Source organism: Eulemur rufifrons, chromosome 19 (assembly GCF_041146395.1).
Source record: "Eulemur rufifrons isolate Redbay chromosome 19, OSU_ERuf_1, whole genome shotgun sequence".
Classification (NCBI taxonomy): domain Eukaryota; kingdom Metazoa; phylum Chordata; class Mammalia; order Primates; family Lemuridae; genus Eulemur; species Eulemur rufifrons.
This window is the reverse complement of record NC_091001.1, coordinates 43,309,967-43,322,637: the sequence shown is the minus strand read 5'-3', so window position 1 is coordinate 43,322,637 and position 12,671 is coordinate 43,309,967. Positions and strand designations below refer to the sequence as shown.

Here is a 12,671-nt window from a genome sequence, read left to right as displayed (position 1 = left end):
CCAGGCTGGAGTGCAGTAGCTGGATCACTGTAACCTCAAACTCCTGGGCTCAAGCAATCCTCCTGCCTCAACTACCCACATAGCTAGGACTCCAGGTGCAAGCACCATAACCAGCTATTTTTTTTTTTTTAAGTTTTTGTAGAGGCAGGGTCTCACTATGTTGCTCAAGCTAGACTCAAACTCCTGACCTCAAGCAATCCTCCCACCTCGGCCTTCCAAAGTGCTAGGATTACTCATGTGAGCTATTATGCCCAATATTTATTGAATTATTTTGGATTCTGGACAAACGATACATTGTAGAGATATTGGATTCTATAATGTTGAAAAAAATACTGATTTTTCATGCTAGCAGGTAGATTAACTTGACTAGATTCAAACTATAAACTGTCTGTCCTGCAGTCAGAGACAGCTGATATTTTAGTTCAGTTCTTTTAGCCTTAGGCGGACTGCTAGAAGTCTGTCCCATGCATGTGTAGGTTAGGAGCTAAGGGAAGGTTTGGGCAGAGCATATATATAGTATTTGAGACTCATTCTTTTTTTCTGGAATTATCCCCTCACTTTCCAGCTGCTGTGGTCCACCCAACCTCTGCTACTTTTTTCTTTGAGCTAGTAAGACAGCCCATTTCCAAGCTTTACCTGCTCTGCATGGTACAAACTATGGCTTGCCCTCAGGCTAAAAGCCACATAGACATGAAATTCACTCTTTTACTTTCTCTATCCAAGTGTTACCCACCTTCCTGTATCACTCCGTCAGTCTCCTCTCAACCACTATCTGATTTCTATAACCAGAGATTAGCTTTGTCTGAATTTGGATTAGGTGTAAGTGGAGTCACACCACATAGTCTTTTGTGCCCAGCTTCTTCCATTCAGCATGATGCTGTTGAGATAGATCCAGGTCATTCACTGCACATCAGTGATTCCCTTCATTACTGAATAGCTTTCTGTTATGTAAAAATGCCAGTGTGTATGTACACCCATCTTCCTGTTAAGGTACACTAGGTCTATTTTTAGTTTTTGGCTATTATAAATAAAGCTGCTATGAATGTACTTGTATAAGTCAATATTTTGGTGGACATATGTTATCGCTTCTCTCCTATAAATACATAGGAGAGGAATTACTGGAAACTAAACAGTTCTCCAAGACTGGTTTAGCATATTACACTACCACCAACAATGTATGAGAATTCCAGATGCTCTTTGCTAACACTTGGCGTTGTTGCCATTCTCTTGGATGTAAAGTGATATTTTATTGGTTTTAAATTTCATTTTATTGATGACTAATGATGTTAAAAACTCTCATGTGGATTGGATTTTGCCAATATTTATTGCATTTTTTTGAATTAGTGAAGTAATTCTTTATGCTGGACGTGTCTTTGGTCAAATATGTATTACAAACATTTTATCTGAGTCTGTGGTGTCTATTCATTTTTTTGCTTTTATTATTTTTAAATTGACACATAATTGTACATATTTATGGGGTACAGTGTGATATTTCAATACATGTATACAATGCACAATGATCAAATCAGGGTAATTAGCATACTCATTACCTCAAATATTTATCATTTATGTTGGAGACATTCAAAATCCGCTCTTCTAGGAATTTGAAAATCTACAATAAATTGATGTCAATTATGGTCACCCTATAGTGCTACAGAACTGCAGAGCTCTGCCTCCACTCCCCTTCACCCTCCCCCCCATCTGTGGAAAATTTATCTTCCATGAAACTGGTCCCTGGAGCCAGAAAGGTTGGGAACTGCTGCTATAGAACACCAGAACTTTTGTAGCCATTAACCAACCGCTTCTAGCTGTACTTTTGTAGCCATTAACCAACCGCTTCCCTTCCCCACCTCTAGTAACCACTATTCTGCTCCCTACTTCTACAAAATCAACTTTTTTTAGCTTCCATATGAGTGAGAACAGGCAGTATTTATCTTTGTGCCTGACATTAATATTTCACTTAATATGTCCTCCAAGCTCATCCATGTTGCTGCAAGTGACAGAATTTCATTTTTTTAATAAATCGTATTCCATTGTGTATACATATCCTATTCTCTTTATCTATTCTTCTGTTGATGGACACTTAGGTTGACGCCCCACCTAGCCTGTTGTGAATAGTGCTACACTAAACACAGGAACACACGAATGAGTGTAAAGACCTTCTGAAGCTTTGTATGCCTGAGAACACTGTTATCATACCCTACATTTAAATTCTACGCTCTTTCCCTCCAATACATAGAAAACACGAATGTTGTAATGTCTCAGATCAGTCTGATTCTGGTTCAAACACTGGTGGGCGCACGTCTCTATGGAAGCCTTTAGGATCTTCTGTCTTTAGATGTGGGTTTTCCTTATTGCTCCCTTTTGAGACTCCATGTGAACCCTTTCAAACTGTGGCCTTTCAATGGTCTCTTAATTCTTAGAAACTTATCCTCCATTATTTTAAAATTTATTTCCTTGTTTTTGTTTTCATTTTTTTCTCCATGACTTTTTCTAACACATTGACTGCCACACTACAAAGAAAAGTTTTTTTCTTTGGGGCCGTGGTGTATTATTACAAAAATAGAATAAAAATGTCAAAAACAAAATGATCCTTTCTAATTTAATGAAAAAATTGTTATTTTTTGTTTTCTGTGTATGAGTTAATGCAATTAAATTGCCAATATTAATTATAATAAGAACATCAACAAGATTTTCACAAACCAACTGTAACATAACATGCATCCCATCACATAACACATATGGCACAGCGTGGCAGTGTCAGTTGCCTGTGCACCACGAGGCTCCCAAGGTAAAGAGCCATATGAATTACATACGCTTCACGAGGCCCCGGGCTCAAAACCAGCTTGAGTTAAATACAATTCACATGGCAGTTAATGTGTTAAGAGATGGGGTCTCGCTATGTTGCCCAGGCTGGAGTGCAGTGGCTACTCATGGGTACAATAGTAGCTCAATGCAGCCTCAAACTCCTGGCCTCAAGTGATCCTCCTGCCTCCACCTTCTGAGTGACTAGGACTACAGGCGTGTGCCATTGTGCCTGGCTTTCTCTCTATGACTCTTGTGTTCTACTGTTTCTACTTTTATCCTCTATACTTCCTGGCTTTTTTTGATGCCTTCTGGAATTCCTAATTCTAATCTTCCAACTCACTAATTCATTTATTGGCCATATTCCTTCTACTTTTTATTTCATCATTACCTTGCTGTAGCTATTATATTTTCTGTAGCTAATATTTCTCTCTGGGTTTTTAAAAATGGTTTCCTTATTGTTGTTTCATATCGATAATATCTATCCATAACTCCTTATGTGTATTCACCATACATTAGCTTGTTGATCCATCTCTTCTAATAATTCTGCTTCAAAAGGTATATTGTTGTCCACTGTTGCCCTTTTTAAGGCGATTGTCCTTCAAATGTCTAGTTATTTAGGGGGTGGTGTCAAAGGCCAAGTGGGAAACCAAAACTTTCATTCCGACGAGTGGTAATGAAGCCTCCAATGCCCATCCTTGCCGTGCCATTAGAGACCATGTGGTTAGCCTGGACAGCCATCTCCATCCCCATCCAGCAACATGGGTGAGCCAGGAGGACAAGTTAAGCGAAGTCAGTCAGGCACAGGAGTAACAAGGCACACCCTCATCCCAGCTGGGATGCTGTCAGCAAAAGCCTAGTGGGGGGTCGGGACATTTACCACTGCCTAGAAGCAATGAGGCCACACAACCCCCACAGTATTAGCTGAGGTCACAAGAGGAAGACTAACAGGGTACCTCTTCCCATTCCAGCCAGGCTTGCATCCACAGAGGATCTCTACTGGGGAGCTGAAACTCCCACCTCCACCTAGCAGTAAAGAGTGCGTCTGCACCGCACCAACATCAATGAAAGCCAAGTGGGGATCCTAGACTTCCACCCCCACTGGCAGGAACAAAGCAGCTCCCCCTTTACCCTTCCAGAGCAGCATCAGACAAGGCCTGCTAAAGCAGAAGACTTAAATAAGATCCAGAGTTTCATAGATAACACCACAAACGTCCAAGTTTCATCCAAAACCACTCAAAGAACATATCAAGAATCAAGAAAATCTCAACTCAAATGAGAAAAGATAAATCAGGATGGCACAGATATTAGAACTGTCTGACAAGGATTTTCAAGCAGACATCATAAAAAATGCTTCAATGAGCAATTACAAACACACTTAAGACACATGAAAAATAGAAATTCTCAGAAGGAAAGAGGGGATATAAAGAACAAAACAAATTTTAGAACTGAAAAATAGAATAACCTAAATGAAAACCTCAATGCATGGGCTCAACAGCAGAATAGAAGAGAAAGAGGAAAGAATCAGTGAACTTGGAGATAGAACAGAAATTATATAATCTGAACAGAGTAAACCAGCTGAAAAAAAGAAATGAACAGAGCCTAAGGGCACTGTAGGACTATACCCAAAGACCTAACAGTCATGTCATTGGGGTCATGAAGGAGAGGAAAAAGAAGGTAAGGCTGAAAAAATATAGCTGAAAATTCCCCAAATATGGTAAAAAGGCATGCCTAAAGATTCAAGAAGCTAAATGAATCCTAAAACAGGATAAACCCAAAAAATCCATGCCAAGACACATCATAGTAAATTCTGAAAACTCAAGACAAAGAAAAAATACTGAGGAGCTGGGTGCAAGGGCTCAGGCCTGTAATCCCAGCAACTTGGGAGACCAAGGTAGGAGGGCTGCTTGAAGCCAGGAGTTCAAGACCAGCGTGGGCAACATAGTAAAACCTCGTCTCCAAAAAAAAAATTTTTTTTTAAACCCCCCAAAACAGGAAAAACACTTAGCCAGGTGTGGTGACATGTCAACATGTCTGTAGTCCTAGCTACTCAAGAGACTGGGTGGAAGGATAGCTTCAGCGCCGGAATTTGAGGCTGCAGCGAGCTATGATTGAACCACTGCACTCCAGCCTGGGCCTGTGGTCCCCAAGCCACTAGCAGCATATAGTACGGTACCAGTCCGTGGCCTGTTAAGAACCAGGTGGCACAGCAGGAGGTGAGCTGCAGGTAAGCAATGGAAACTTAATCTGTATTTGTAGCCGTTCCCCATCGCTCACATCACAGCATGAGCTCTGCCTCCTGTCAGATCAGCTGTGGCATTAGATTCTCATAGGAGCACGAACCCTACTGTAAATTGCACATTGGAGGGATCTAGGTTGCATGCTCCTTATGAGAATCTAATGCCTGATGATCTGAGGTGGAGTTGAGGCAGTGGTGCTAGTGCTGGGGAGTGGCTACAAATACAGATTATCATTAGCAGAGAGGTCTGACTGCACAATACATGTAACGCACTTGAATCATCCCGAAACTAGGCTCCCCCCCCACCCCCCGCCCCGCCCCGCCCCGCCCCGCTGGTCTGTGGAAAAATTGTCTTCCATGAAACTGGTCCCTACTGCCAAAAAGGTTGGGGACTGCTGTCCTGGGTGATACAGGCAGACAAGACAAGACAAGAGCGGAAAAAAAAAAAAAAAAAAAATACTGAAAGCACAAAGAGAAATGACATCTTACCTATAAGTGGAAAATAATTCAAATGACGGTGAATTTTTCATCGGAAAACAAGGAAGTGGCACAGTATTTTTCAAATGCTAAAAGAAAAGAATGGTCAACCCAGAATTTTATATCTAGCAAAAATATCCTTCATTAGTCAAGGTAAAATTAAGACATTCTTAGATAAAGGAAAACTAAAAGAATGTGTCGCCAGCTGATAACTAAAGAAAAATGGCTATCAGGAAACTACGAGAAGAGTCTTCTAATGTTTGGGAACATACATAAACATAAAGACTGGGCCTGATACAAAGATTATCAAGGATTAGAGGCATACCTATAGTCATATAAACAAGAAGAAAAGCATAGAGCTCACTTCATTTTGGTTTAGTTGGAGACTGAAAAAGCGGAGTTTTCTAGTGTCTGCAGCTCCTGTAAAGTGGTCACATTCCCCAAGTCAGTATAGAGTACAAGCAGCAACTAGCATCAGACGAACATCTGAGCTGAGCTGGAACTGAGGCATTCTTCTAACATGGACAATGACAGTTTCCATAAAATAGGTATGTTCTCTCTCACTCCTTACCTTCACGATCAAAGGAGATTGGTCTTAAAAAGGATGAGAGTAGAATATGTCACAAAGTCTTGCTTTTTGTCTCCCTAACCACTGTTAGGCCAAGGTGAGAGGATTGCTTGAGCCCACAAGTTCAAAGTTGCAGTGAGCTAAGATTGAGCCACTGTACTCCAGCCTGGGCAACACAGCAAGACCCTGTCTCTTAAAATAAATAAATAAATAAAGCAAGCAAGCAAGCAAGCAAGCAGGCATGGCTATATTAATGTCAGATAAAGTAGATTTTGGGGCAAAGAAAATTACCAGGGACAAAGAGGGAACATTACATAATGATAAAAGGGACAATCCATCAAAAAGACAGCATCATTAATGTGTATATACCAAACAACAGAACTGCAAAATATCCGAAGCAAAAACTTATAGAACTGAAAGGAGACATAGACAATTCCACAAATACAGCTGGAGATTTCAACACCACTCTTTCAACAATCAACAGAATAACCTGACAGAAAGTCAGCAAGGATATATAAGAACTCAGCACCATCAAGCAACAGAATTTTGTTGACATTTATAGACCACTGTACCCAACAACAGCAGAATACACATTCTTTTCAAGTACCCACAAAACATACCAAGTTAGACTACCATATCCTGGATCATAAACAAACCTCAACACATTTAAAAGACCATAATGAGATACCACTGCACACCTATTAGAATGGCTAGAACAAAAAACAAGAGACGATATTAAATGCTGGTGAGGATGCAGAGAAACTGATTCTCTCATTGATTCGTGATGGGAAGGTAAAATGATATACAACTACTCTGGCAAATAGTCAGTTTCTCGAAAAACTAAAACATACCATAAAACCCAATAAGTGCATTCCTGGGCAATTTATCCTAGAGAAACGAAACTCACGTTCCCACAAAAACCTGCATACAATTGCTCATAGCAGCAGCTTTATCTGTAATAGCACCAAACTAGAAACAATCAAGATGTTCCTCAATAAGTGAATGGTTACACAAACAGTGGTAGAGCCATATCATGGAATACTATTCAGCAATAAAAGGAATGAACTATTGATACACACAACTTGGATGGATATCAAGAGAAATATTGAGTGAAAACAAGACAATCTCAAAAAGGTCATGTACTATAAGATTCTATTTATATTAATACATATGATATTAATATATCATTCGCTGTAGAAGAGGTTAGTGGTTGCTATGGGTTAGGAATGGTGGGGCAGAAGGTGGGTGTGACTATAAAGCAGTAGCATGAGGGAGATCTTTGTGCTGATGGGACAGTTCCTTGTCTCGATTGTGATATCAGGGATAAAATGATATACAACTATGCACACAGATCATACCAGTGTCACTTTACTGGTTTTGATGTTGAACTATGAATTATATGAGATGTAAGCATTGGGGGAAACTGACTGAAGGGGACATGGACCTCCCTATACTATCACTGCAAGTTAAAAACACAAACTTATCTGAACGGCCCAACAGTGTCTGTGTTCTTTAATCCCTCTGCTTCCTGTTAGAAAGGTAATAATATGAAACACGTGACTTCATCCTCTGGACACTATTACTGGACTGGGAGGGAAGGGATAAGAAGAACCAGCCTACAAGTGGGACTGAGCCAATCAGGCTGTCTTCAGAATTTGAACTGAAAGACAGAGACTGGCCATCCATGAAGGGCTCTGCAGCTGAAAAGTCCTGTGATGACGGGATCAAAACTGGTTCCCAGCAAGTCCAAGCCAGTTGAAGTCACGAGGCAAGCAGCAAAAACTGTGACGCCCCTTGTCTGTAAGAATGCCCATTGAGAGAATATTCCCCTTTAGAGCTACTTTGGTGAATGGATGGGTTTCTGCTACTTGCCACCATCAGTCTTGACTAAAACATACGCTTGAAACGGAGATACGGTAACAAAGACTTGTCTGCATTATCATTTGCTATGGCCCTGCCCCTGAAATTTAAGACAGCGGTCATTTAAGCAATCTAATCCTCATCTTACTTCATCTGGCCCACCTGAGTCAGTGAGACTAGAGGTGAGAGGGAGGGAAAGAGTGCAACAGGTCTCTACTAAGGGACAGTAATGAGATGTGCCCAGGTGTACCGGACACTCCAAGCAGTCTACCAGAAGGATGGCTCCATCCAGAGGGTTCCAATGCCCAGAATTTATGGGTTGAAAGGAAGGTCCTCTTAGAGACAAGTTCACAAATCTGGAGGTTGGACTTCATTCATTCATCTCTAAGTCTTTATTAATTTACTGGGGGGGCAGCAGAAGTATGGGATGTGCAAAAGGATACTACTCTCTCAGCATCAAGGGTGAGGGACCCCACCTCCTGACTCAGGCCCAGCCAAGAGCCCCACATTAGGAGCATCATTCACTCTTGGCCTGGTGGGAAGTAAACTGAAAGGGGTCACATGTAGGCCAAGCCACCCTCTCCTCACCGCCTGGGCTAATCTCCACTTCCAGTCTCCCGTCTCAGAACCCCAGAACAGCACAGAGTAGAACAGACTCTGATATCAAGCTGCCTGGGTTCCAGTCCTTACTTCTGCCACTTTCTGCTGTGTGACTCCTCTGTGCCTCAGTTTCCTCACCTGTAAAAAGGGAATTATAGTACCCATCTCATACCACCCGGCATCAGTGAGAGGATCACTAGCAAATATTAGCTATATTTTCTGTGCCCACTTCATTGGGTAGTTATCAGAATACACATGAGAAGTCAACTGAAAACAAGGTGAAGCAATCTAAAGGTGGTTTTTGGCTAATTTTTAATTGTTTTTGCTAACGGTAAGAACAGAACTGCCATAAGGGCTCGGCTCTATAACCCCATCCAGCCCAAGATTGTTCTAGTGCTGGGACCAAGAGTAGACAGAAGGTCTTCCTCCCTCGGTGACCTCTTCTCAAAGCCCAAGGACATCTTCCATAAGGCATCAACATCCATCTGTCATCCAAGAATTTAAGGCCTTCTTGATCCTTCTACATTATCCACCAATGGTATCACCTTCTGAGGTTATAGACTCCAGGTCTGCTATGAGATAGGTAAAGCTTCCTTTTTTATTCAAGAAGTGTGGTTTGAGAAGGGAATTGGAGAATGACTCGATAAACTTCAACCACTTCCCCCATTCGCCGGTCCCTCAAGTTGTAGAACCACCAATGTTCTCGCAGCTCCCCTTCCTCCACAGTTCTGGAGTTCTTCGAGGTGTACAGCCCAAGCCTTAGGAAGTCATCCACAGGAGGCGCACTAGGATTTACCACAAAGGCTGGTCAACTTGTTAGTTTCTCTTTGACCCCAGCATACACCTGGCCAGCATCTTTCAGGAGCAGCCCCTCCAGTGTTGTCTAGGCTGCTTTCCTAAGTCAGGAATGGGTTGTTTAGGACCTTCTGTCTGTCCTAAATGATTCCTAAAAGCTCCACATAGCCTCATAGCCTTACTGTCCTCTGATCTTTTGGCGTGTTATGATCCTATCTGTAAAGCTATCAAACCCCTGAATCCTGGATGCCTCTTTCAAATTTCATACCTTCCTCAAGTTTATGAAATACCTCTTGAATTTCAGAAATTTCAGAAAGTTACCTACCAGCTAATGCAAAAATGCAGCCTAATTCTGTGTGAATTACTGCTGAGACCAGCTCTTCAGGAGGTCAGGGAGGGAAGGTATGGTATAGGGTCCCCCTCTACTCCTATCACACAGCCTCCTACCTGCAGCACCCTGACTGGCCTCATCTGAGATTCCTGCACACTGTGCACTTCCCTCCTGGCTACCACTGACTGGACTGAACACAAGGGGCCTGGTGTAGATACACACTGCAATGTGGGTCAGGACCCTGGACCACAATTTGAGCCATGTTGTGGGCCGTCCGCCTATAGAAAAGGACACTGAGCAGATCACACTTGGGTTGCCCTGTGCATCACCTTGACTGGAAAGATTATAGAAGGGAAGGAAGTCTGCTCTGGAGGATAAGTTCTCAGATAAATCTCAAACTACCTTTGCACACAAGTGTTGTGAAGAGGGAATGAGAAAGCTCAGAGCTCCATCTTTGGTGACCACTTCTCCAGAGATTACCACCTACAGGGCTCAGGCTGGTAGCAATAGCCCTGCACGGTAGAATCATTGCCAATAATCTTCCCACTTCTAGGTCAAAAGACAAAAAGTCTCAGAAACAAAAACAGTGAACCATGAACTTTGTTATTCTGATGCCCTAAGCTTCCTGCAAAGACCAAGATACTATGTAGCTTGTTTTTCCCAACTTCACCTCTAGGCAATGGAGACAGGACTTTCAGGGGTTGAGCTTTCTTCCCTCTGACTTGGCAAATTCTTCTCATCTCCAGCAGAATCACCAGTTCCTTAGGTGCCAGATGCAGAGACCCAAGCCCAAATTGTTTTCACCACAGGGCTTACTGGCACATCCTTTAAGCCACTTCCGTTGCTGTTCCATTCCTCTTGTCCAGCCTATCTGGACCTGAAAACTCTCTGGATGTAGGAATTGCCCAAAGCATGTTAAAACAGGGAAAGGGGCCAGCTTTCACCTCCTGGCAGCCACGGCTTCCCCCATCTACAGTGAGCCAAAGGGGCTGAAGGATGACAGCACAGTTCTCTTCGCCTTCATTATAAAACACAAAAATCGTTAAGTTCCCAAGTCTCAGCAGGCTACTCGGTATCTGATGTGGTTTCTGACAGGGAGTTGCATGGGAAACACTCTCCTACGGCTGCTCAGTGAAGGCAACAGTGATATCTAAAACAATCCCTTTTGGCTCTGAACCACCAGCCAGCAAGCCAGGATGAGCTCAGTCCTTAGCAAGGGCTCTCAATCCTAACCCCTGCAGCCCCAGACCATGTGGACATCTCTTCTCAACTGGACACACGGGGTAGCACAGACTTCCGAAAGGAAATTCCTTCATTAAATGCAGTACTCGGTCCAACACTGACACTAGCGTCAAGCCTCAGCTTGAGCAGGGGAGGAAGTGTACTCTGATCCGTGCACAGCCAGGTCTGCTGGGGAGGCTGCGGATTCTGGAGCCGGACTTGCAGATCCTAGAGGACAGTGCTTCCCTTGCTGGCGCCGTATCACCTAACCTCACGGTTTCTCTGAAGACCCAAAGGCCCAACCCTGAAGAAAGTTGGCAGAGAGGCAAAAATGACTGTCTTAAAGAGGTCTTCAGACACACGGAGAGCTCAGCAGAACCACGCATGTGTCTAGGGCCCACCGTGAGGCAGCCATCACCAACCTGGTAAGAAGGACATATCACACGGCATCTTCACGGTGCTGGGGGCAGGCGCTGTGGCAGGAGAGGTAGTGAACAAGGGTCAAAGCTTTGCCAGGTTACCACATCCAGACCCTCTAATCCCATCATCCCACTCCTGAGAATTTATTCCAAAGAAGTAACTCTCAACAGGGAAGAAACTGGATACAAAAGGACATGGGTTCTAGCTGCCAAGTGGTTAACAGAATATAAACTCTAGGGTCAGAGACTCATCTTACCACTTTAGGGTAAGACTTATGCTCTCTGAGCCTCCTGTAAGATGCAGATGACAGCACCTACTTCCCAGGGTCGTTGTGAGGATTAAATGACATGATCTACATAAAGCACCTCAGTATAATATTCGTTCAACTATAAAGGTCAGCTTTTATTACATACAAGGACAGGAAGGGAATGCAGAGAAAAGAAAATAGTGAGCTATTAAGTGCTACAGAACTGAAGGGAAGATTTCCACAACTGTTCTGACAACATAATTTTTTAGGTCTTAGACACATAGGGGTGTGGAGGAAGCCATCAATTGTTGAGCCCTACAGCTTAGGAAGAAGGAAGCACAGTAGAGAGGCTGTGGCTTTTTCCACCAAGGCTTTCCCCTCTTTTCTAGATTTCACCCTTGGGAAACTCCTAAGAGGTCTCTGAGGAGGCAGTAAAGGAGGGAAGATGGAAGACACATAAAGGGAGAAATGAGGAAGGGTCTGACAATCAGAACCTCATGGGCTCTCCCTGCCCATCTGTGCACAGATGATCACCCTGTTCTGATTGTGACTACACCTGAGAGTGAGCCCCCTAGCTCAGGGATAGCTAGAGGTGCTGCCTGCCAGCTTGACAACAGAGCCAGAGAAGAAAAACATCTTGTCACCACAGGCAAGGAATCCATTTTCTGGACTCTGATCCAGGACACAACATGGTCCCTCCCCTCCCCTTCTTCCTGGAAGCTTCTCAGCTGTAAGGAGTACACAATAGACCATTCCCATAAAGGAAACACATAGTAAATAATAGTGTCAGAAATAAAATAATTAATGACTTGCACAGGCCTCAAAGAAGTCTAGTTGGTATATATAACCTTTTTTCTTTTTAAATTCATTCCATCCTTGCTAGGTATGGTGGCTCATGCCTATAATACCAGCACTTTGGGAGGCCAAGGCAGGAGGATCGTTTGAGCCCAAGAGTTCAAGACCAGCCTGGGCAATAGTGAGATCCTGTCTCTACAAAAACTTTAAAAATTAGCCAGGTGTGGTGGAGCTTGCCTATAGTCCTAGCTACAAAGGAGGATGAGGCAAGAGGATCGCCTGAGCCCAGGAGTTTGAGGTTGCAGTGAGCTAT

At 43.1% G+C, this 12,671-nt stretch overlaps 1 protein-coding gene across 1 annotated transcript in view; it reads right to left on the bottom strand.

The window, feature by feature from the left end:
- Window positions 1-7,780: 7,780 nt before the first annotated feature.
- KANSL3 (KAT8 regulatory NSL complex subunit 3) overlaps window positions 7,781-12,671 on the bottom strand; it is a 40,912-nt gene continuing 36,021 nt past the window's right edge. The window contains exons 22-23 of the mRNA XM_069494203.1: window positions 11,319-11,369; window positions 7,781-9,334 (exon numbers count right to left, since the gene is read on the bottom strand). Coding sequence (XP_069350304.1) covers window positions 11,349-11,369 — 21 coding nt within the window. The 3' untranslated portion in view covers window positions 7,781-9,334; window positions 11,319-11,348. The remainder of the gene's footprint in view (window positions 9,335-11,318; window positions 11,370-12,671) is intronic.